Below are 23,178 nucleotides of genomic sequence, written 5' to 3'. Positions count from 1 at the left end.
AGATCAATGCAGAATCAACAGGTTAAATTAAGGGGTAAAATAGAGGATCTTTATTTGGTCAATTTCTTATGAAGCTTTGGTCTTCCTCTTGGCTTATGTTGAACATCTTTACATCCTTGCTTTCCAGTAGCAACACAGCGACGACAGGGTCTCATATCATCGCATCTCAAGTGGGAACGTTTACAGTGATTACAGGCTTTATCTACATTGCGTCCCTTCTTGGTGGGTAATTGGCCGTGACTGGGTGCATTGGTTGCTCTGATCTGGTATTCATCATCATCGTCGTCTTCTTCCTCCTCCTCTAGTAATAGCTCATGTTCCTCTTCTAGTTCTTGATCTGGTTCATCCTCGTCAGAGAGCAGGCTGTGGATACTCTCCGAGACACGCATGGATCGCTGTAGGTTGCTTGACAGAGACGATAGAGAGGAAGATGAATGAAGGCTGCCCGTGCTACTAGCACTGGCATTGTTGTGAATGGTAATACGATGAGGTGCACTACCGCGACGCCCCTTGAGATCAAATTTGTTGGTCTTCTTTTTGCCATTGGTCGCTGTGGCATTGTATATGTTGGACATGGATTTTCTGTATTTGCTGTTGGATTTATAGCCTGCTGATTTCGATGTTTTGGGAGCAACTAAATCCCATGCATGTTCTCCGTAGGGGCTTGGTAAGACACTGCTCATAGGCGAAGGGACACCGTGTCTAGGTTTCTTGATTTTGATCATAAGTTTTTCGTTGGCATGTGTGGTATTGTTGTTGTTGGTAACAGTATTAGCATTAGCAGAGGTCATAGTGGCACCCACAGCGGATGAAGTACCATGGATAGCGGGCATGCCGTAGCTTGACATGAGTGCATTCCAGCGTAGATCGATATCGCTGTTGTTATCAGAATAGTCATCCTCGCTATCGTCGTTTGTGGATTCAGATGAGGACATGAAATCACGATTTTGATGTGGTGGTTTCAGCGAAAAGTCATCGAGGAGCAAGTTTTCTTGCAGCGAAGATAGCTGCAAGAGGCAAGCATGCTGCTGTTTGGCAGAGTCAGCCTTGGCGACAAACGAATTGACATCCTGTAAATAGGTGTGATTTAGTAAGCCTGTACGCTTCCTGTAATAATAATAATAATAATAATAATAATAATAGTAAAAAAAAAAGACTTACACTAAGACTGACATAGCCACGAGACATGCCACCTTCTACAGTAATGTTCTCCTCCGTGTCATTTTCAGACATGATGCAATCAAATTGGGATTGCTGCTGGGTGTTGGTTGTCATGATGTTGCTCATCATGGTTTCATCGCAAAAGAGGCTATTTTGCTGTGGCAGATAAGTGTCAATTGGATCATACAGCCAGTTGTACTGTTGCTTTTGGTCTAGAGCGCATTGAGGTTGTTGGAAGCTGTAGTCATAATCGACCAAATCCAAGTTGAGTGGGTGCATGGAATCATAGAAAAAGTTGTTGCTGTTGTTGCTGTTGTTGCTGGCATTAGTTGGTATATTGTTAGTAGTAGTAGTAGTAGTAGCAGTATTAGTAGTAGATTGGAGGTAATGCAAATAAAAGGGCGAGGATGAATGAGTCAGGGCATGTTGTTTTTTTGTATGTTCTACATCTTGCTGTTGCTGCGAAGGGAGGCCATGGAAAAAATCAGCATCCAATGTTGTTTCATCGACAATATCAAACAATTGAGGATAGGTAAAGTCCATAGCGTAGTATATATCACTTGATAAAAGGAAAGGAATGGGAGGATAAATGCATTACAACAAGATCCAATGCGTCAAATTTTATAGGCTGTCTGCTCGAGTTGCATTCTTGGGGTCATACATTTTTGTGGCCATTTCATGCTGCTGCTGCTGCTGCAGATCGTTTTGCTTTTCCTGGAAAGTAACTGTGTGTGTATGTGTATGTGTATGTGTGTGTGTGTGTGTGTGTGTGTGTGGCACGGATGACAACCCATAAAACGTCGCTGCGCACGGATATCCGTTATCATCTATGCTACTCAATGTATATACTTACAGTTACCATTTATACCCCCCAAAAAAAAAAAAGCCCTTTGCCCACTTGCTCATTAGACACGCCGATTGAGAGAAGGAATAGAACAAGAATGCATACCTCGTTCAATAATAAATGCATCCATGTTTTTTGTTCATTATTATGGTCATTGAATCTCTTGTACACCGTATGATTGCATCTCTGGCTACAAATAAGGAATCTTGACCGAATCTTGTCTTGAAGCGCTGCAATAATTCATTCCTCTTTTATCGCATCCACATGTACATATACAAAGAGAATTTAAATAACAACCATTCTCCTACTGCTGCACTAGTGAAGCAAGCAATCGACGATGAAGCGTTGAATGGGGAGGCATTGATCAGCCTAAGAATTCCGCAAAAAGACACCGATTTAAACGAACAATACAGAACATTCATTTAAACTTGCTAAAAAACGAATGCCGTAGAAGAATTGTCATCTGCCGTTTTTTTTTTTTTTTTTTGGCGCGCAAATTTCATGCATACTTTTGTCGAAAAAACCAACATTTCTCATAATTAAAAATGATCGCCCCTCATTTATCAACCCCCCCTTATCAAGTCATCATGAGCTCATTCAGGATGCTAGCAGTTACAGGATCAATCTTGCACATTTATTCGCTTTCATTATCACTACTGACATCGCCGTATGCTGATAGTAAGGATAGCGGGTTCTTGTCTTGCGTCTTGGGCTTCTTGTCCGCTGGTTTCTCTTCCTCCTCATCTTCATCATCGCTCGCATGACGCTTCTTTTTGATGAACAATGCTCCTTTTAATGAATTTCGTTTATTGTTGTGTGCTGATGCTGTGGTTGCTTTGGGCTTGCTGGCAGCTTTGGCTGTGGATGGGAGGATGGCTGTGGTAGCCTCCAAGATGGGGATCTGAGCCGCTGGATTTGATCTGGCGCTTTCCACAGCTTGTCTGTACTCCTCCAACTCCAATGTTTCCTTGACCTTTCTCTGGTGTTCCAGCTTCTCCTTTTCATCTGATAGCGTTCTAAAGTATTCTGCCTCCTCTTCATCGACACGCTTGATCTGGTTGGACAGACGCGATTTCTCTGCAAATTCCTCCTCCTTTAGCGTCTTCTGTTCTTGCAAACGCTCATACAGCGTGCGTGGATCATAGGCTTCTTGAACGACAACTACAATTTATGCAAACATGGGTTGATTGAACGCCCTCTTTTAATGAACATTGTACATGTTCAAACCTTCTTTCTGATTGCCATCTGATTCCAATTGCTTCTCTTGATCGTCCTCTACCACAGCACGAGAGACAAAGGAGTTTTTGATGTTGAATGACATTTTGGGTTGGTGATGATTGGAGTTGAACAAAGGCCCTTTTTCGAAATAGCTTAGGATAAGCAGTCTTGGAGTAGGAGCAACAAAGGGTGACGTACAAATAGACATGTTTGATTAGCACAGCATTTTAAAATGCCTGTGGTGTACATCTCCCTTTCTGCACATAAAATTTTTCATTCCTTTCGTCTTTTTCTCGTGTAAATCAACATCTTGCACTATGGCAAACAAGCAGTTACCCGCAGATTTGGAAAGCTTTGTAAGCAATGAAGTCGCTTCACTGTAAGTTGTCGCAAATGCCTAGTTTGATGTCCATTCGTTTACGTGTCTTTTTACTGTCTCTCACATGTCAATTTTATTGCAGTTGTGATGCTGATCCTCTTGTGTTGGCGCAGTACATCATTGCTCTCATTGGCACTGGCGAACGCAATGATGCTCTCAAAACAAGTCTTGAAAGCAAGCTGAATGAGTTCTTTGACGATCGTAAGTATGGACAATGAAATGGATGCCTCATCATGAAGCTCACTCGCTGCTGATAGAAACAATCCCTTTTATTGATCGCTTGTTTGCAAAGATGAATGAAGGCAACCCCACTGATAGCTCTGATGCTGCTGCTGCTGCTGCTGCTGCTGCTGCTGCTGCTACTACTGCTGCTGCTCCTTTGTCTTCTTCCACATCCAACACCAATAAAGAACGTTTCACTGATTTCTCAGATGATGAAGATGACGGTGATCGCAACTTTAAGCATAGACGCCAACGATCCCACTCGCCTGAAGAACAAAGTCGTTCCTACAACAAGCGTCGCTACGATGATGATAATGGCAGCTCCGCTAACTCAAAGTATCAACGCTATGATGACAGAAGATCTGACAATTCATCTGGAGGTTACAGCTCATCCATGTATGAACAGCGAGGTGGTCGAGGTGGTAGAGGAGGCATGCGTGGCCGCGGTGGATCAAGCATGAGCCGTGGACAAAACAAGCCTCAGTGTAGAGACTACAATGAAAAGGGGTTCTGTATGAGAGGCGATATGTGTCCCTTTGACCATGGCATGGATAGAATCATTGTGGAGGAGGGTGCGAATGGACCTTTCCCTGGAGGACCTTTCCCCAACAACGGTATGCCTCCCATGGGTCGTGGCGGACCTGGACAGCCTCCCTTCTTTGGCATGCCCGGTGTGCCTGATGCCTATGATCCCGAAAGAGCTGGATTGGTAGGTGGTCCTGATATGGGCGCTGCTGCTTTTGGTGGTATGATGCCTCCTCCCAACGGCCCTGATATGATGAACATGATGCGTGGCGGAATGCGTGGTGGACGCGGTCGTGGTGGACGTGGACGTGGAGGAAATCATGGAGGTTATCAGCGCCATCAGCTTCAAAACATGAACCCCCTCAACACCACATTGAATGTGGAAAAGATTCCTGTCGAGTTCTGTCAAATCTCCACCGTCAATGACTTTTTCGCTAAATTCGGTACCATCACCAACATCAGCGTTCAACCTCAGGCTCAAAAAGCCATTATTCAATACAGTACGCGTGCTGAAGCTGAGGCAGCATACAACTCTCCCGACGCCATCTTTGATAACCGTTTTGTCAAAGTGTATTGGTCAAAAGAAGATCCTACTGCACCCTTCAATGCTGACAAGCCCAATGCTGCTGCTGGCCCTCAAGCGGCTGTCATTGCTCCCAAGGTCAATGAACCTGATCCAGAGTTGGTAGCTGCCCGTGCTGCAGAAATTGCAAAAATCAGAGAAGAAAAGCAAAAGAAGCATCAAGAACAAATGAAGCACATTTTGGAGATCCAAAAGAAGCGAGAAACTCAATTGCAGCAACAAATTGATGAGCAAAAGAGATTATTAGCCAAGCTCACCAACAGTGCCAGCATGACTCAAACTGAAAAGGCTGAACTTTTAAAGGCCCTTAAGAATATTCAAAGTGATATCGATACCTCCAAGAATGCTGCTGCAAATGAAGCTGCTCAAGCCAAAGCAGTTGCTTCTACTAGTACTGAACAACCAGGCGCTGCTGCTGCTGCTGCTGCTGATGTGAAACAAGGTGGAGAAACCACGGAAGATTTGAAAAAGAAACTTGCTCGTCTAGAGGCTGAAGCAGCTAACCTTGGTATTCATGGTTCCGGGTTCCGTGGTGGCAGAGGTGGATATTACGGCGGTAGGGGCCGCGGTGGTAGTAGCTGGGCTCGCGGTGGTGGTCGTGGTGGCGCTGTGGCTCCCAGAACCATGAGTCTGGATAACAGACCTACCAAGATTGCCGTCAAGGATATTCCAGAGTCTACCAATGATGCCGAATTACGCCAGCATTTCCAGGTACGCTCGAGTTGGATGGATATGGCATGATGTGTATTAACTTTTTTTTTTTTTTTGTTGGCATGGATAGCAATTTGGTAATGTTACTTTATTCGAACAAAAAGATAGGGAAGCGCTTGTTCAGTATGCTCAGAGATTTGAAGCTGAAAAGGCCATGGCAGCAGGATCTCACTTTCCCAAAGGCGCCCTTCAACTAGACTGGTTCAACCAACAAACAACAGAGGGATAAGGAAAAAAAAATTATAGATCAAAAAGTTGAATTACATCTTTTATGTACATAACGGTATTCAACCCATAACTCTTTCTCTCTCTCTCTCACACACACACAACAGGATATCTTTTTTTCTCTTTCTTTTTAATATTATTCTATATACACAATGCTTTTTTCTTATCAAATTTGTATCATACAACCCTTTTTTTAACCTTTTTTTTTATTTTCTTTTGATTTTTTTTTTTTATTTCTTTTTTTTTTTGTGGATAATAGTAGTAATCTAATAAACATAGATTTTATACACATATCATTGCATGTAATAATAAGCATCTAAGCAGCATATTCTAATATCTCTTTTGGCTTGATAAATGCAAGCCAATCTGAGGCTGTGTTTGGTAATAATCCCATGGCATTCACCTTATAGACACCCAAAAGAATAGTAACGATATGTAAACCGATGAAGGTTAGCTTTGGCATTGTCAAATCCACTTTGGGTTGTGCTTTCCCTGTTGTTGTTGTGTCTGATTCAAAACGGCTAAAGGCTAGTTTTTACATATCATGAGAAAAACCTCGTTATTGAAGCAAAATGTAGATCTGAGTGCTTACTTTGTTGGGTTGTCATGATGGCTTTGACAGGATTAAAGAAGAGCATGGCGGTAACCATCACTGTAAAGATTTGAAGACTAGTGCCTGACATGTAAATCATGATGGCGTTCATGGGAATACTTTTAGCTGGGCCCATAGCGACATCCCAAGCTCTCTATCAACCCACGTAAGTCAATATCAAGATGTTGATTTGAGACTTGATTGAAACAAACCTTCATCTTAATGGCTACTTGGTTGTTATCTTGGTTTCCTTGACGACTGGATCTCTGCTCATGTACGTTGGTATTGCATGTTGTTCGCTATAAGCCGTTTCCATACCTCGTTTTTGGTGTATTTTTGCAAAGTGGATGGCTCGTAACCAACAGGGTTGGAGACTTTGGAGCTTCATGTAATGTCAGTAGGCCGAGCAGTAGAGTTCTAATGTACGCAATTACCTATTAGCTGTATTAAGAGACGCGTAGTCAACAGACCAGTTGGACATGTTTATAATGATGGAAAGAATAAGGTTGCAGTTAAACAGTGGGCAAAGCGAAATTTTATTTGGAAAACGAATATACGGAGATTGTATAAGAGAGAGAGAGAGAGAGAGAGAGAGACAGCATCACATTATCGCACCACACGGTTCAATCATGCCATAAGGACTATTGAGCTGATGGATATCAAGAAGACTGCAAATAGCACAGTAGCCGTTTTATGCTCTGTTTATGCTTGGCTATCTGTTTCGTTCATCTTGATAGTAGCATTGATTCCATGTATTCCAATATTGTTGGCATTGATTTTGTCAGCAAGTAGCCGCCAGTCAGCACGGTTAAAAGTCCGCCTCTTCCTCGTTCTTCCAGATTGGACAGATTTTGTCTTTTTTCGACTTGATTTAACTATTTTGCGAGATTCGACTATGTAAATCGTGATGATCGTCCGATGCTTTCTAATAGTGCCCCTGGTGGTAGGGCGAAGTGGTTAAGCATCCAACATGCCATCTGGATGATCCCGGTTCAAATCTCAGTGAATGCATTTTTGATGATTATTTTGACGTAGTTCTGATGTCCTCGTTTGATGTTTTGTGCTCTTATCCAGTATCCATATTTTGACGATTCGTATGATTGTATTGGCTCTAGGTGTCGCACCTGATTAGTAGTAGATTTCTTTCCCAACTTGGTTCATTATATATCGTATTCCCCATCATTGCAGACATTGGGCCCACCAACAGTCTCTTCTTTCCCTCAGTATGACATTTTAAGGACTTTAAATAAAACCTGGAGCTCGTCTCCCCTACAAAAAAAAATGTTTCCTAATACGCTCTTGAAGTACTTTTCAAGGCGCATCCAATGGTACCAAGTAAGACAGATATTTTGAATAAACTTGTTGAATAATTTACGAAAATATGAAAAGAGGTTTCTGGCCAAAAAGTCAAAATTTTACATATCAAAGTCCTACAAAGATGATTTCAGCGGTTACGCTAGATCGATAGGAACATTTTGATTCAAGATATACCATAGTAAAAGTCTTCGTTATCAAGGCGAAAAATGCGATCGTTTGATTTTTGATAAAAAACCATGAGGAGTACCTCATGCTTTTTGGTCGATTTTTGACCATCTTTCTTTGGTCCAAAAAAAAGTTGAGTAAAGGTATCTGCAAGTAAATGCTAGACGAGAGCAATTGTTTGATGCTATTCTGGCATTCTAAAACAGTTTTTAACACGAGAAATCACTACTCAAATGCACCTAGTAGTAGACTTTGCTGTGTTTTGCACACTTTTGAATAGTAGTAAGAGGTAATGCAAGTGTGCTGTCGGCCTATGTATAAATTGTTCCCAACAACAATGAGCTACTCTGACCAATTATTTAATTTGAACTATCTAGTTATTACGGATCACTGATCAATTAAACTTGATAAAATTTGTGGACTCAACGTGTCAAAGACTGTCTACTACTAATCTACCAGTCGAAAGCGTTTCCAATCGTTACTCCTTCTTTTAGTATTTAGAAATGTGTTGCTAATCAGCCTTCCCGTCACATTCAGAATGAGCATCCATCATCTATTGAAATATCGCTTACTATGCGAATGGTTTTTGTTCTAAACCATGATATAGTTCACAAGAAGGAAATGTATATATAATGTATTATTATTATTTATTAACGTAGCATGTAAAAAGTAGTAGGTTGTAAAATATTCCATCTAAAAACGATGCGCTAGTAATAGAAACCTTGAGCAAAGGCGAGACCAACGACAGCCAAACCGAGAGCGTAGAAAGTCAAGGAGTAGACCAAACGAAGGTAGCGGTGCTCGTAAGAAGCCTCAACGACAAAGTAAACAAAAGCAAAGGCCACAAAGATCCAGGCGATGATCATGACAGCATAAGTAGAAGCGCGAGCAAATGTATTCAAAGTCAAGACGGAAAGCAACATGAGGACAAGATCACGCAGCATATCATGAGCACGGTTCAAGCGGTTAAAGACATTGACAGACCAAGCGGGAGCAGCGAGAGGTTGTGTCTTTTGGTGATGGGTACCAGTAGTAGCTGTGGTACCAGCGACACCGCCAGCTTCGGGATCAGTGACAACGTGGTTGGGGTCATTGTTCAAGCGAGAACCGTCATTAGCAGCAGCCATTTGAGCACTGGATTGGATCGTATGGATATGAGTGGACCCAGAATCACCACCAAATGCATTACGAATAAACCAAGCTAAACCCCAGAATACCCAGAGTGTCATGAAGGCAATCCAAGTGACACGAACGTGCCAGTCGGTGAGGAAGTTTTGGATGGGTAGAAGATCTTGAACAATTTGACGGTCCATAGTAAACAGAAGCGTGTAGATGCAAACTTGATGAAAAAGCGGATTGAAATGCATGGTTTTTGCTCCAGCTTTTATACACGTTGCATACCCTTACCATTGAAAGCAGAGATGTTTTAGGTCTTGTGGAAGCCTTTGGAACATCAGTTTTAGGTTGCAAGACATAGAGAGGTGTTTCTGATTTACAACAGTGTCCTCACAGGCATTGTGAACACTACCGCTTGGTTTGAGTCATTTGGATTTATCTCTCCATCTCTATTTAATCTACTACTCTATATCCATTGTATCAACTCTACGTTCAACCATAACTATATTATAATCACAAGCATTGAATGTCTCATAACGTAATAATGAACCCTAGTTTTTTTCGCGCACTTTGTTGATTTGATTTGATCTGATTTGCCTTAATGATTACAGTTTGGCTACTTCTAATATGATTACGTTGAAACAGATCAGACTGACTGACACTTGGCTAGTTATTCTCAACCAAATGCTCGATATCTGTTTCTGTATACGCTGTAGTCAAGACATCATCACCACGCAATGCTTTGAGGACGATCAAAGCACCCTCTTTGGAGCACACCTGGTTTTGTTCTGAGCAAAACGTTAAATGGACACCTTAAAGAAAAAAAAAAAAAAAAAAACTGAAACATGAGATCAATGAATTCCACAGCCATCATAAAAACTCACATGAAGGACATCCGGAATCACAAGTGCAAGCTTCGATTTGATTGATGCAGGTGTTGATGAGACCATCAAAAAATTTGAAGGCTTGTCGTACCACACCACTGGGTTGTGTCTCATACAAAGCAATTCTAGCAGGCCGTTTTCTTGATGCGTTGGAATTCTTGCATTCTGTGCGTAGATCCACAATGGCAGAGTAAGCAAATCGAGGTAGCAATGAGATCAAGCAATGAGCTACGAAAATCACGTCAACTCCAGCCAGCATATTTGCTAAAATCATCGCCACTTACATGCTGCATGAATGGCTGCCATTGGATCTATGTTCATGAAATCCAACTGCTTCAATGCCGCACCGGGAGCATCTGCCCATACGCCAGTAGACTCTATAATGATGGGATCCATATACACGTCATGTGCGTCAATAATTCGATTTCTCTTATCAATCCTGTAATAGCCAAACACAACAGTAGATACTGTCACTTTGCCGAACGACACTGTATTCCTTGTGTCCAGAATATGCTTGGTAACGTCTGTGCTGAGAGCATCCACATTAGTATAATCCCGTTGAATGGTAGTCCAGTCCACCCTTGCCAAATGCACTTTGCTGTATTTCTTGTCAATGTTGCACTCTTCTACCAGGTATGTTCTTCCTTGGTGAATAAATATGGCACCTTCATAGATTTCAAAGCCAACCCGATGCACTTCAATCTCTTCCAACACAACGTTCCTGCCATCAGTTACGTCTACAACAGCAAATGAGTCCTCGTTGATATTTCGAATATTGACATATTGTGATGGGTAAGGTCTAAATTTGGGATCTGGCCTGTATAGCTATATATATATATAAAAATAAAAAAAAAAGGTGTGAATATCGCATCGTAGCAAAACGTTGAGCTGACTTACTTGGTTGCCAATAGGTGCTAAATGTTCCTCGCAGAGAGTGGGCAGCTTTTCACCAAAATACTCTTGATCCTCAATAGCATGAATAGGTTCTTCTTCAGCAGCACATTGAACATGGCTCTCAATTACAATAGAGTTTTCAAAATTGATAGACAGTGTATCGGGTAATTTTACAAACAATTCCTCGGGGTGGCGCTACAGCAAGTGCTCAGTGATACATTGAGACATACACAGCAACAATACACTTACAGCATAATGTTGGTCTAATGGGTTTCCATCACACACGACCAACGACAGTGAGTCTGCGTTTCTCCGGCCAGATCTGCCTGACTGTTGCCACAAGGCAGAAATGGACCACGGCACACCTATCATCAGCACCGCATCCAAGGACCCAATATCCACACCCAGCTCCAAGGCATTGGTTGCAATGATGCCCAGCAGCTCGCCATTGAACATTTGGCTTTCAATTTTTCTCCTGCTCTCTGCTGTGTATCCACCACGATAACTCATGACCCTATTCATAATGTCCTTTCGTTGCTTTCGCTGCAGATTCTCCCTCAGCTGCTTCATCAACAGCTCACAGCTTTTTCGCACTTTACAGAATGCAATAGTACGGACGTTGTTCTCCAACAGATACTCCAAGATATCTGCTCCTTCTGCAATGGCTCCTCTACGTTCTGATTGCTCGTCGAGTGGTGTGTGCAAGGATGGGTTCCATACAATAAACTCCTTTTTGCCGTGTGGCGCACCATCCACATCAATCAGCTTGACATTGTCAATGCCAAAAACAGCTTTCATGTGCTATTTGAATCTGGTCAGTTGACGACATATCAACCGTAGTCAGCCAGGATCTTGCCTTGTCTGGACTTGCAATCGTCGCACTGCAAGAGATAAACTGGACGTGGTTGTTGCCAGCTAGACGGCATAGTCGCCTCAATCTTCGCATGATTAGGGCAACATGTGTGCCAAAGAGACCGTTATACACATGTAGTTCTAAGCGTCAAATGGCTGAGCATGTCGTCATATACGTACCATTGGAAGCCCTTACCATCCACGACCACGTACCTTAGTTTGGCAAGAAAATGTCTCCATAGCTTGGCATTGGGTAATACGGCGTGATGCAGCATGTCAGGATTTGTGAATATGACGTTTGCATACTTTCTAATGTAGGACCGTTGGTCATTTGGCGTATCTCCATCAAATGTGGATATCTAGCAAATTCAGTCAGCAAGTCCAAAACTTGGCCAACATGCCATGTGTCAATCCATACCATCACGTCTTCCAAATCTGGTATCTGCTGTATGAAGTCCTTCAAGGCACGCATTTGATCTTGTGCAAGTGCTTTGGTTGGAAATATGTACATGGCTTTACTTGATTTGTCTGTCAATAGCTCCTCCAAAACAGGTATTTGATAGATCAGCGATTTGCCACTGGCTGTGGATGTGGATACAATGACGTGATGTCCTTCATAGAGACCCTTGATAGCCTCTGTCTGATGCACATACAGCTGGTGAATGCCCTTTTCCTCCAACGCGGCTTTGATCGGGTGTGATAGCTCAATGTCGTCGTATTGTGGTGATTTGGCATCAAATGTCCTCATGTTGTGAGTCTCATCCTCCAGTTGGCCGCCGTAAAAGTAGAGAGATTTCATCCCCTGAATCAGCTCGGGTATCGTCTCTGGCTGGGAGGAACCTGTCATCAGTCCAGTATCAATCTCTTCAAATGGATCCTCTTCGCCCAAGTAGGGAATGGGGATGTGTTTCTCTCTTTCATACAACAAGTGCTGCTCTACATCCAGTTTCTGTACGCAACAAAAGCCCATTTGCATTAAAACTCATTCCACAGCACATCGTCATGCGCAGCACGATAAGGATACACAAAAAAAAACGTTACCTTGTCCTCACAATACTTTATGAACTTTGCCAATGCCTTATCAAACATCTTGCTCTGCTGCTCTATCAGCTTCTTCACCGCATCCGGCTTAACTGGTTTGGGCGCACTTTCATCTCTGTTCTTACTACTGCTGAATCCTTGAAACCAATCATCGCCTCGATTGCCGATCGCCTGTGCATGCTTTTGTTTGGATTGTCGCTTGCTAGCAGGTCTTCCAAACTCGATTTCGAGCAGGTCGTTCGAGACATAATTGAACTTGACAAAATGCGGTACAATGGCATTGATGGAGGCTAGGTCTTCGACTGTCAGATCCGTCACTGCCTTTTGTAGACCTTGCAATGTCATGGACGTTGTCAGTCTGGCATCACAAAATGCGCAAAACACATTGAGTCTTTCAAACTTGCTCTGCAACTCCTGTAAACATGATGTTTTGGCCCTTTTCGATGACGAAGCTGCATCTTGCTGATCTGTGGTGCTTTTAGATCGTTTCGGCATGGTATGTGTAAGGAAAGTGAAAAGAGTGAATTTTTCTTCGATATGAAAAATGTCCAAATTTGAAATGCTGTTCAACCCGATGATTGGACAAGTTGTGTTTATCCTGGTTTTAAGGGGGGACAAAACCATGATCCACTGGCACACTAACTAATCCTGGATACCAAGTTCTTTTCCAACGTAGGTGACATTGATCACGACGCCATCTTAGATTTTCGTTTAATTTAATCACTATCGGAACAAGATGATGGTACCCAAGAGCAAGATAACAAGAAGAAGAAAAGGCGTGCTCTTCTTTTACCATAATTAAAAAAAGGAGGCACGGCATTTCAGAATGCACAAAAAACGTGGACAAGTGTTACATGTACGACAGCAGAATGAAGTATAAAAATAGACTGGATGTTGTAGAAATATAAAAGAGATTGCGTCTTTTTCTCTTTTTTTTTCCTCCCTCCGTCTTTCTCTTTTCTTATATACACTTGACATGAGCAGCTACAATCATCGTTTCTCCATCAAAACCGACTCAAATGATCAACAAACATTGCAATATCTCTCCGCTGCCTGTATAGCTCAATGGGTCCAACAAAAGCCAAGTGCAAAGGCAATCATGACCTTGGATGATGGAGATACCATCAACTTGCCTGTGTATGCTCTCAGACGTAGAAATGCCGTCGTTGCTCAGTTGCCAGATGCCCCTCTTATTACTGCTTAAATCAAGATACCATCCCATCGCATCTATCCGTTCACTTGAACACACACATATATTTATAGACTACCCAAAAACTAGACATTTGCTTCCATTTCATCATTTTATTCATAAATAAACAACTCTGTATTTTTATCCAACCTAGAAACTTTCCACAATACCCATATCGATGTTCTTTTTCTTCTTCTTCTTCTTTCTGTGCTCATGTCCATCTTCACCATCATGTTCATGGCCATGTCTTCTCTTCTTCTTCTGCTCGGTCAAATTGAATTTAATAAAAAAAGAAAGACGGGGATTAGTTTCTCGACAAGATTTACCTTTTTCTTGTGCCTTCTTTCACCATGATCTGCATCTATAGTAAGCAAAGTGTTAAGGTTGTCACTTTGAGCACGGATGACCGTTATTTGTTGATTACCATGGCTTTGTCCATATTGGTCTCCTCCTCCTCCAACGTATGTTGATATGTATCCATTTCCTCCGGTATTATTGCCAGTGTCATCGGTTCCCAATATCGAAGCATCAAACTAAAAAAAATCGCCTTGTTCATCAGCATGATGCCTAACAGCGTTCTCTTTATCGAATATACAACATACGCCTGGTACTGGTCCCTCTTTCAATGAAAACGCGTCTCTCAATGTCTCTGCATCCAATGGTCGAATCTCGGGCCCATTCTCTACAGCTTGTGGATCTCGTAATAGTCTCAACAAATAACCATCCGGTTCCATATCCATTCGGCCTGTAAGCGTAAGATATTGATAAACTCTCGTGATGATCTCGAACGAATAATGTGCGTTTTCTTACCAGGCAGGTCTGAAATATATGGAAACAGTGTTGGATTCAAACCTGCTGCTCGATTAGGCGGTGGATATGGTTTCACTATCTTGTTATATATGGGTATGAGGTTGAAGTACGTCAGTAAATCTTGGCTTCCTATCAGTGTAGGTGCTTTTTTGGTTTCGTTGGCCATGATGTCGAATATGGTGGATAGGGAAACAAAGAAGAAGGTGAAAAGAAGAAGAAAAAAAAAAAAAAAGACCGTTAAAGCCAAATTTTCAATCATAACCTTCTGGAGGGTGTATGTAGAATTGAACGGTCTGCTTTATTGGATCTATGCCCTACCATCTTGCTCAGCCAGAGCTAAAGAATGCCATAAGCATCAAAAATGAAAACCCCCCAACGTACATTAATGCTTGAAGCAAAGAAAATGCAGCGTGGAATTGTGGTATGTCCAGACTACAGCAGCAGCATCTATTTTAGCTTGAGCGTTTAAAAATGATGACTGAAATACATTCAATGATCCGTAAGTTCACTATGATAGTTTTATTACAACTTTGATTCACAAACATCATTTGGGTTGAATGATTTAGTTGGCTAGATTTGATGAATACATTTCAAAGGTGTTGGTAATGCAATACGTCTCTGAACTCTCAATTGATTGCAATGTTTTTTTTTTCTAAAATAAAGAGGCAATTAAAGACTAGAAGCTACCCTGCCAAAGCCTCTTTGGCCATCATTGATTATTTGGTTGACGAGAGCTCTCGCTTATCTAAAAAAAAAAACCCTCAATTAGAAAAGGGTAAATAGCAAGTTTTAACGTCTAACGAAAATAAGAAATTTTAACAAAAAAAAGAATTGCCTGCTAACAGAATCGAACTGTTGACCTTCTGCTTACTAGGCAGACGCTCTGCCAACTGAGCCAAGAAGGCATGGATGCTTGAATGGCTCACTTGGTTAGAGCTTCACGCGGAAGCAGTGAGTATGCCGAGAGGTCGTGGGTTCGAATCCCACCTTCGCATCCATATTTTCCGCCTTTCTAACCTGGCATGTTACTCGGTATTTGTGCTTGCACGTTTAGGTGTGCTGCGGTGCGTCTGGCCGGTTTCTACCTTGAGTCCTGTTCGTCTCCCCCGTCTTGCGGCGTGGCCATTGCCATTCTTCCTTCTGTTTCTCCTCCTCTCTGGTGGGTTTTGATGCCGTTTACTTTATTGGTCCCCTCCCTTTAGCAGCTTCCCTCAACCTTTAATTTAAAACATGCTTTTTCCCGCCGAATCACTGTTAGTCTTGCAATTTTATGATCATACCGATTCCGCAGTTGACTACATTTGTAAATAAATAAAAACCAATATTAAACTGAGCCAAGAAGGCAATTTTGTTGAAAATGCAACCAAAATAGCGTACACAATCTGATAACCACATTTTTTGCCGCCCCAGATTACAACTTTTATGCTATTTCTTGCGTATTTTTCAGAGAAAGTTCGGTTAATATACCTCTAACCGATATTAAAAGAATTCAATTAGGGATTGAAGGTGCGGTGCGAACATTTACTGTTTAAATGGATGTCAGGAAGACGCATTTGAATTTAAATCAGGAAGAAAAACACGTTGTATTGTAGTATGGTTCAGTTACAAGAAAACATGATAGGAGATCTTCTAAATCATAAAAAATCAAAAAATGCATTCAAATCCAACATAAGGAAACAGTAGATAAAAACTCTCAGTGTAAACGGATAAGCACTTGCCAAGATTGAACATGGAGAGGAGAAATTATTAGTGATAGCTACCGTATTCAGTCACAATTCCAAGTAGTATAGTCAATAAATCTGATATATTATTATTCCCTTATTACCTTTATACAGGGTAAGGCTATCTTGTTGCAATCGTAATAACACCCCTAAAATACTTTACAAGACGTCCCAGTATCTATTTAAAGAACAACGTACAAAAATCGTCATTGAAGCTACTTGACCACTCTACCGATTGTAATGAAATAGCCACCCAAACGCAACTTAATTGAAAACCAAAGTTCATCAAATAGCACTCATTCAAATTCATGCTATTTGGATCTATTAATGAAAGCGCTCAAATGTACATCAAAAACCCATTTAAAAATACTAAAGTAAAGATACACGCTTATATCGCACATCGTGTGAATGAATCACTCCTGATCACAGTGTATTCAATCACACCCATGATGGTCGTAATAGGTGAGGGTATCTTTATCCAAATAAAACCAAATCAATAACAAGCATATTCAAATATGACAACTATGCCCTGCTGCCATAGTTGCACAATATCCCAGATAAAGGATTCCATGCTTCAATAACAAACATCACACTTTAAACCATCAAGGTTACATTAAATCATGCTATGACGATAGCTCACCCAAGCCCATCAAGGTTACTCAAATCGGCCCTTATGGCCAGTGCTCCTGCATTGATTACCACTTTAAATCAAACATCAACAACATTTGCCAGATATCGCAATAGCAGCACCTATTGCTCTCTATCATCACTAATCCTACAAGCCAGATGCAAATGTATAAATACTCTTCTTTTTTTACTCAATTCCAGAATCTTCAGTTCATTTTATACACAAAATAAAATACAGTTGATTTCTATTGTATTTTACCTTTGCTTTATTTTTTTCGTGAAATCCATTAAACCTGATTTCACTGCACCGATAAAGTAAATTAGCTTGTGAGGTTCAGTTAAGTTAAAGCTGTATTTCCCGTATTATGTTGTATATCAGTGTCAAACAAAATACTTATAGCTAATGTAACGGTTGCTAATACATAAAAGAATCAACATAATTTCCATAATAGCGTTCTCTGGCCGGGAAATATGCATACCCTCAATTAGAGCATATATTAAAGTTGAAGGAAGCAAACTACAGCTGCCTACTAGCACTAAAAGCAAGATTTAGCAACATGTCAAGTGTTCCTAGATAACTTAAAACCAACAAGTTAATATGGCCCTTTTCGTACACCCCGATTTTAAATACGTCTTCCCAAATTCATAGATACGAGGCATACACATGCGGAAGCTTAACGGAGCTTCAATTTCTATTGTTCTGAATGATGATCTATGGGATTCCGAAATCTATCGACCATAAAATTACGCGTTTCTTGATAGTAACCACCCCTTCAAACTTATATGAAACTTGTAGAAAATTGCAAGGAGAATACAATGGTATTTATATTAAGTCTCTGGTATACATTGTTCACCTGATATTTAATGAGATAAATTTTGCCATTTTTTCACTGTTTTCTTAAGACTGATCTGTATCTGCCATCAAAACATTTTGTTAAGCATTACTAAACATTGTAGACCAAAAAATTTCCTATCGAATGAGCTATAGCTTAAAGCTCTGACATAACTCTATCCTGCAATATTGGCAATGTTGTCCTGACCAAAAAATTGTCACCAGATTTTTTGCTTGCTATCACAGGCAGATTTTGAAGGAAAATCGATGATTTTGCATGATACCCTTTTTTGACCATATCTCGACAAATACTCACTGGATTCACACAAAACAAAAACCATTCAATAGCTCTACGTTATATTCATTATAACATGAGCGTTTTAAGTACCAGGTGTACGTTCCTTTCATAAATTTGCTCAAAATCATATATTTTATGAGCTACAAGCAGGGGAAATTCAATTTATTTATTTATTTATTTATAATAATTATACCGTCGTATAGAGAATTGAAAAAAAAACATAAGCCATTAAGCTTGAAGCTCTCGATCACTTAGTAAAATCCAGCTGTATTATGGCCCTTTGAAAATCGGTCATTTTGAACATTTTCCGTCATTACTCATTGACATCGCCCTCAATAACCCCACATCAAGCATGCCCTACTCAGTCAAAGTACCCTCTACAACTTTTATTGCACATACAGCCTACATTTGTATAATATTCTAAAAAACTTTACTAGCAGCATCTATTCAAAATTAGCCATTTTCAAAAATCATCAATTTCTCAACAACCATGCTATCAACGTTAATTTCGCTCGCACCATCGTCATCTGGACAGGAGCGTGGTTTCAAATTAATCAAAACTCCGATATTTGGGTTTCAAATATTTTCCGCCAATAAAAATACTGCCCTGGAATATCATTGATGGGATTTTAAAGGAAACTCAAAGAAATGTATGCAGTTTATGACGCCCGGAAAGGTATGCATTGCGGTACATCGTAAAATGTGAAGTAACTATCCTAGTTATATTAGTGTTTGTCCCAATGTTTTACTTACAGAAAGATGTGAATTAAAGTAAACAATCATGAATATTAGTTTGAAGCTAGATTTTATTGACACGATGTTCACAAAAAATTTAGAAAGATACGAGAACCAGCGTCCTGAGCAAGATGAAGGTTCTCTTTACCCAGTATGCTGCTAAATAAAGTTTGCTAATCCTCTACTTATAGTATTCTATCAACCTACTATAAGGCAATCGCAGATGCTTTTGGCATTGGGTCGTATATTAAAAGAAAATTTAATGTTGGTTTCTAAATGGCGAAGATAAAAAGGATGAACCACAATTGACAACGTTGATGGAAGAAAATGCAACGAGGATAACAGTTTAAAAAAATTGACTATCAAAGCCGACACTTTATTTGCTCATCAAAACCTTACAAGAGCTGTCTCCTTTCATATCTTCAGGACCATGTTTCTTTTGAAACACCTAATTGCCCAGCATCATATGACAGAACTGTAGCAAAGCCTGAAGAACCAGCATCGTATTCGTCTCATGGACAGTTCGATACTGAATGCAGGGCTATGAAAAGGCGAAATCGATAGATTCTCCATTGACAAAGTTGCTTCTTATCAGATTTTTTTTTCGCTTTTATAGAAAGGCTTGCATTTCTTGACTTCAGCATGCTTTTCATTTAATATTGAAATACCACTGCGATTACTCCCCTCCCCCTTCAAGCAGCGGTGATTTGATAACTGTTAAGATTGAGCGTTTCATCTTTCCAAAGGTATGGTTCTTTTTGAAATGTCTTCTATCTTTCGCGCCCTAGTTCAATACATGTACACAAGGCCAAGAGCTAAAGATCCAGCAACCAATATCAAACAAGAGCAGCACCAGGTCAATGCAGATGTGGTTATGAGAGAGATGGCCTTACCAAGAGAATGTAAGTCTTACCTGCGCTCCAATGTCAATAGAGCTTTACAGACCAACACGACCTGTCTTGGCGATAGAACTACATGCTATGCCACTGTCAATACGTTGTGTGGGGCAGAAAGCAATCGAGTATAAGTGAAAAAAAGAAGTCAATGAGAAGTACGCGCATTTAAATTAGTGAAGCCTATACCCAGAGGGTGATAAAAATCATATAGAAGCTCATTGTTCCTCGATAGATGAGTACAATGATGACGATTACGAATATAATTGTCCCCCGTGTACTATCCAACTAATTGATTTGAGCTCGATTTTGGACCATTGCAAACCAGTTTATGATACGATTCAAACAAAAACATCAACACCAAGGCATGTTCTTTTCAGAGCCAAATGCTGCTAGCTCTAATGTATACTGCCTGTTCTGCAAAGGAGCCTGTGGAGATGTAGCATTGTACAGACATATTACCGCGAGTTACATGGCAACAAGTTCAGCAAGTCAGGTACAGATGCCAGTGTTATACCTGGTCAAACGGATATGAAAAACTATTGGAATGCATGTGATACACCATTTACAGCAAAGGAGAGCTACTGGAGTCATTGATACTTTGTTCATAGTACTGAGTGTAGACTTTTCAGGCAGAATATCAACCAACTGAAAAGTCAGATATTTAAGATCCCAACAGTTACTATCATGCGAGCGGCAAGTACTATATTCTAAATCATCTTACAGGTGTCCTCTTAGTTCGATCCACCTCATAGTGCAACCAAATAAAAATAGAGGTAGCGTTCTTCCAGATGTAACTGATCTTTGCCATCACTGTGGTGTGTGTTAAAAAAGCTTTTCAGCTAAAAGTAAACACCGCTATCATCTCAAGGAACAGCATCTATGGTTCTGGAGCGATCAATCCACCGTAGAAATCCTAATATACTTCCTGATTCACTGGACCTGAGCCTTTATTACAGAGCTTGCTAAAAGGCTTATGTGAATTCACGTTCATACGGTCATCATTGTCAATATATTCATCTGATGAAATTGAGATGTAAAATCAGAGCATAACGCACCATAACAGCTACCAATAACAATGAACCCTACCGTAGCAGCGATCAATGATTTATTGTTTTGAGATACCAAATTCTATGCAGCTCTAATCTCACAGATGTCGGCAAATTACCAAGCCAAGCAGTATCGCGCAAAGCTAGTATAGCTGCTAAAGAGTAAGACGATACAGTCTATCTTTCACAGTGCTACCAATAAATATAGTTTTAAATCGCAAGATATTTCTTCTACAAATTCATGAATTCTCAAGAGAGTCAGATCTTTGTGCTAGTCAAAGCTTATCTTTATTCAGGCTAATCATCTACAACTTTGTATCTGGCATTTGATACATTAAAGTATGACTTCTCTGACGAAATGTTACCTGCTCTAGCCACATTATAACCATTGAGCACTACTCACAGCATGTCAAACTTATTAGAAGTCATCAGTAAGTAGCTTTTAGCTTTTATCTACAGGTCAAAGAACGTACACAAAAAGAGATCCAGCGTGTGATAAACGGATGAATTCTTGATCTGCATGAATGAACCTGGAGATGCCTGCTCCAGACAGTCACTTTTTTTTTTATACATTGGAATAAGCATGCTTTTGTTCCTACATATTTCTTTCCAACATGGCATCGATTAGAAAAATAGCAGCTGTAGTAGGCAGCTCTGGCATTGGAAAATCTAAGCTGGCTGTTGAGTTATGCAAAGCGCTTACTGGTCAAGTTATCAATGCAGATGCTTTACAGGTATAATGTGGAAGCAGAACAATCAAAAGTGAAGGAAAACTTATATGTTTTATTCGACGTCAAAAGGTCTACAAAGGCTTGGACATTATCACCAACAAAATGCCCATGAACGAAAGGGAAGGCATCAAGCATCATCTGATGGACTTTTTGGATCCAGAAGAAGAGTATAAAGTGACCTCCTTCTTAAGAGATGCCTCACAAAAGGTAAGGCTGTTCATGACGCTGAAAAATGTACATGCTCATGTGAGGTTTACATTAGATTGAATTGATTGCAAGCAAGAATGAACTGCCTGTAGTGGTGGGCGGCACCAACTACTACATTCAATCTCTGCTTTGGAACAACACAACCATTGGCGATCATCGTAGCTCTTCCCCTGAAGTAGAGGACAAGGATCTCGAGTTCCCAGAATTTGACTTGCTGGAGACAACTGAACTATACGATCGCCTAGCCAAAGTCGATCCAGTCATGGCAAACAAGTGGCATCCATCAGATCGTCGAAAGATATTGCGTAGTCTGAGAGTGAGTAGTCTCGGTATGTATAGCATGTGCAAATGCTTACGGATTGAGTAATAGATTTTTCACCAAACTGGACAACCACAGAGCGAAATCATCAAATCACAAAAAGATCATTACGAAGCACATGGATTGGAACCGAGATATCAAGCTCTTGTGTTTTGGATATATTCAGATCCTACAAAACTCAATCCTCGACTGGATGCACGAGTGGATCAAATGATTGATACAGGCTTGTTTGACGAGATCAAGGATTTACGAAACCACGTTGTGCAGGGCAAGATTAAGATGCCTGGGATCGAACTAGAGAAATACCAGAGAGGCCTATGGCAGGCAATAGGATACAAGGAGTTCGACCCTTATTTTGAGGCATTGGAAGGGGGAAAGGATGCAGCAGAATTACAAAAGATCAAATCTGATTGCACAGAACGCATGAAAGCAGCTACTAGAAGATATGCAAAATCGCAAATCAAATGGATCCGCAACAAATTATTACCGACATCCTTAAACTCAAAAGATAATCAAGTCGTTGTCTATTGTCTAGATGCAGGCAGTAAGTACCGGCCATGTGGGGATTTATAGAGAGCAGTAGTTGATGGATGTCATTTTGCTAGATCTAGAAACATGGGACGAAAATGTCAAGGAAAAGGCTGTGGAGATTGCAAGGGCGTTCCAGACGGGCCAGCCTCTACCAGAGCCAAAAAGCCTCAGCGATGTTGCAGATACCATGTTGAGTTTGGAACAACAAATGAAAGAGTAATGTGTGAGACAAAATCAGTGAAAATGTTGGATAATTGTCTGATAGGAGTAACGTCATTTTGTAGCACACAAACCAAAATTTTGACCTGGAACAAGCATATTTGTGAGACATGTAAAACTGATCAAGGGGAGCCGCTGGTGTTGAACGGAGATAAAGAATGGGAGCAGCACAAAAAGAGCAGATATCATAGAAAGTATTTAAAACATCTAAGAGTGGAAGAGATGCGCAAGGCCTATTTTGCCTCGAAACAGGCGGCAGAAGCAGCAGGAACCAACACAACAGAATAA

General features: G+C 40.7%; 9 protein-coding genes and 1 non-coding gene across 10 annotated transcripts; 3 read left to right on the top strand and 7 right to left on the bottom strand.

Annotated features, from left to right (window-relative positions):
* Positions 1-50: 50 nt before the first annotated feature.
* Positions 51-1,704, bottom strand: ATC70_007397 (uncharacterized protein; the record flags this gene model as incomplete). Its single annotated transcript, XM_064826656.1, has 2 exons — positions 51-1,070; positions 1,162-1,704. 2 exons carry the CDS (start codon positions 1,702-1,704, stop codon positions 51-53), a joined length of 1,563 nt encoding a protein of 520 aa, XP_064675713.1.
* A 935-nt stretch (positions 1,705-2,639) lies between these two features.
* NUT2 (RNA polymerase II mediator complex subunit) lies at positions 2,640-3,326 on the bottom strand (the record flags this gene model as incomplete). Its single annotated transcript, XM_064826655.1, has 2 exons — positions 2,640-3,166; positions 3,233-3,326. The coding sequence occupies 2 exons, from the start codon at positions 3,324-3,326 to the stop codon at positions 2,640-2,642; spliced, it is 621 nt and encodes a 206-aa protein (XP_064675712.1).
* A 214-nt stretch (positions 3,327-3,540) lies between these two features.
* On the top strand, positions 3,541-5,872 carry ATC70_007395 (uncharacterized protein; the record flags this gene model as incomplete). The annotated part of the gene is made up of 4 exons (XM_064826654.1): positions 3,541-3,602; positions 3,685-3,803; positions 3,860-5,643; positions 5,714-5,872. The coding sequence occupies 4 exons, from the start codon at positions 3,541-3,543 to the stop codon at positions 5,870-5,872; spliced, it is 2,124 nt and encodes a 707-aa protein (XP_064675711.1).
* Positions 5,873-6,184: 312 nt separating this feature from the next.
* ATC70_007394 (uncharacterized protein) lies at positions 6,185-6,941 on the bottom strand (the record flags this gene model as incomplete). The annotated part of the gene is made up of 5 exons (XM_064826653.1): positions 6,185-6,396; positions 6,461-6,614; positions 6,673-6,726; positions 6,779-6,842; positions 6,895-6,941. 5 exons carry the CDS (start codon positions 6,939-6,941, stop codon positions 6,185-6,187), a joined length of 531 nt encoding a protein of 176 aa, XP_064675710.1.
* A 1,708-nt stretch (positions 6,942-8,649) lies between these two features.
* Positions 8,650-9,255, bottom strand: ATC70_007393 (uncharacterized protein; the record flags this gene model as incomplete). The annotated part of the gene is made up of 1 exon (XM_064826652.1): positions 8,650-9,255. The coding sequence occupies one exon, from the start codon at positions 9,253-9,255 to the stop codon at positions 8,650-8,652; it is 606 nt and encodes a 201-aa protein (XP_064675709.1).
* Positions 9,256-9,724: 469 nt separating this feature from the next.
* On the bottom strand, positions 9,725-13,224 carry ATC70_007392 (uncharacterized protein; the record flags this gene model as incomplete). The annotated part of the gene is made up of 9 exons (XM_064826651.1): positions 9,725-9,870; positions 9,943-10,170; positions 10,227-10,767; positions 10,840-11,031; positions 11,086-11,637; positions 11,693-11,829; positions 11,885-12,047; positions 12,107-12,637; positions 12,730-13,224. The coding sequence occupies 9 exons, from the start codon at positions 13,222-13,224 to the stop codon at positions 9,725-9,727; spliced, it is 2,985 nt and encodes a 994-aa protein (XP_064675708.1).
* A 481-nt stretch (positions 13,225-13,705) lies between these two features.
* Positions 13,706-13,933, top strand: ATC70_007391 (uncharacterized protein; the record flags this gene model as incomplete). The annotated part of the gene is made up of 1 exon (XM_064826650.1): positions 13,706-13,933. The coding sequence occupies one exon, from the start codon at positions 13,706-13,708 to the stop codon at positions 13,931-13,933; it is 228 nt and encodes a 75-aa protein (XP_064675707.1).
* A 135-nt stretch (positions 13,934-14,068) lies between these two features.
* ATC70_007390 (uncharacterized protein) lies at positions 14,069-14,894 on the bottom strand (the record flags this gene model as incomplete). Its single annotated transcript, XM_064826649.1, has 5 exons — positions 14,069-14,179; positions 14,245-14,279; positions 14,343-14,451; positions 14,521-14,663; positions 14,729-14,894. 5 exons carry the CDS (start codon positions 14,892-14,894, stop codon positions 14,069-14,071), a joined length of 564 nt encoding a protein of 187 aa, XP_064675706.1.
* Positions 14,895-15,560: 666 nt separating this feature from the next.
* On the bottom strand, positions 15,561-15,633 carry ATC70_007389. The gene has a single exon. It is a non-coding gene; the product is annotated as a tRNA-Thr (tRNA).
* Positions 15,634-21,497: 5,864 nt separating this feature from the next.
* Positions 21,498-23,178, top strand: ATC70_007388 (uncharacterized protein; the record flags this gene model as incomplete). Its single annotated transcript, XM_064826648.1, has 6 exons — positions 21,498-21,617; positions 21,684-21,821; positions 21,877-22,137; positions 22,192-22,684; positions 22,746-22,887; positions 22,956-23,178. 6 exons carry the CDS (start codon positions 21,498-21,500, stop codon positions 23,176-23,178), a joined length of 1,377 nt encoding a protein of 458 aa, XP_064675705.1.

The sequence above is a fragment of the Mucor velutinosus genome (genome assembly GCF_035048745.1).
Source record: "Mucor velutinosus strain NIH1002 chromosome Unknown tig00001553, whole genome shotgun sequence".
Classification (NCBI taxonomy): Eukaryota; Fungi; Mucoromycota; class Mucoromycetes; order Mucorales; family Mucoraceae; genus Mucor; species Mucor velutinosus.
The sequence above is the reverse complement of the archived record's forward strand: the minus strand, read 5'-3'. Positions and strand labels throughout refer to the sequence as shown.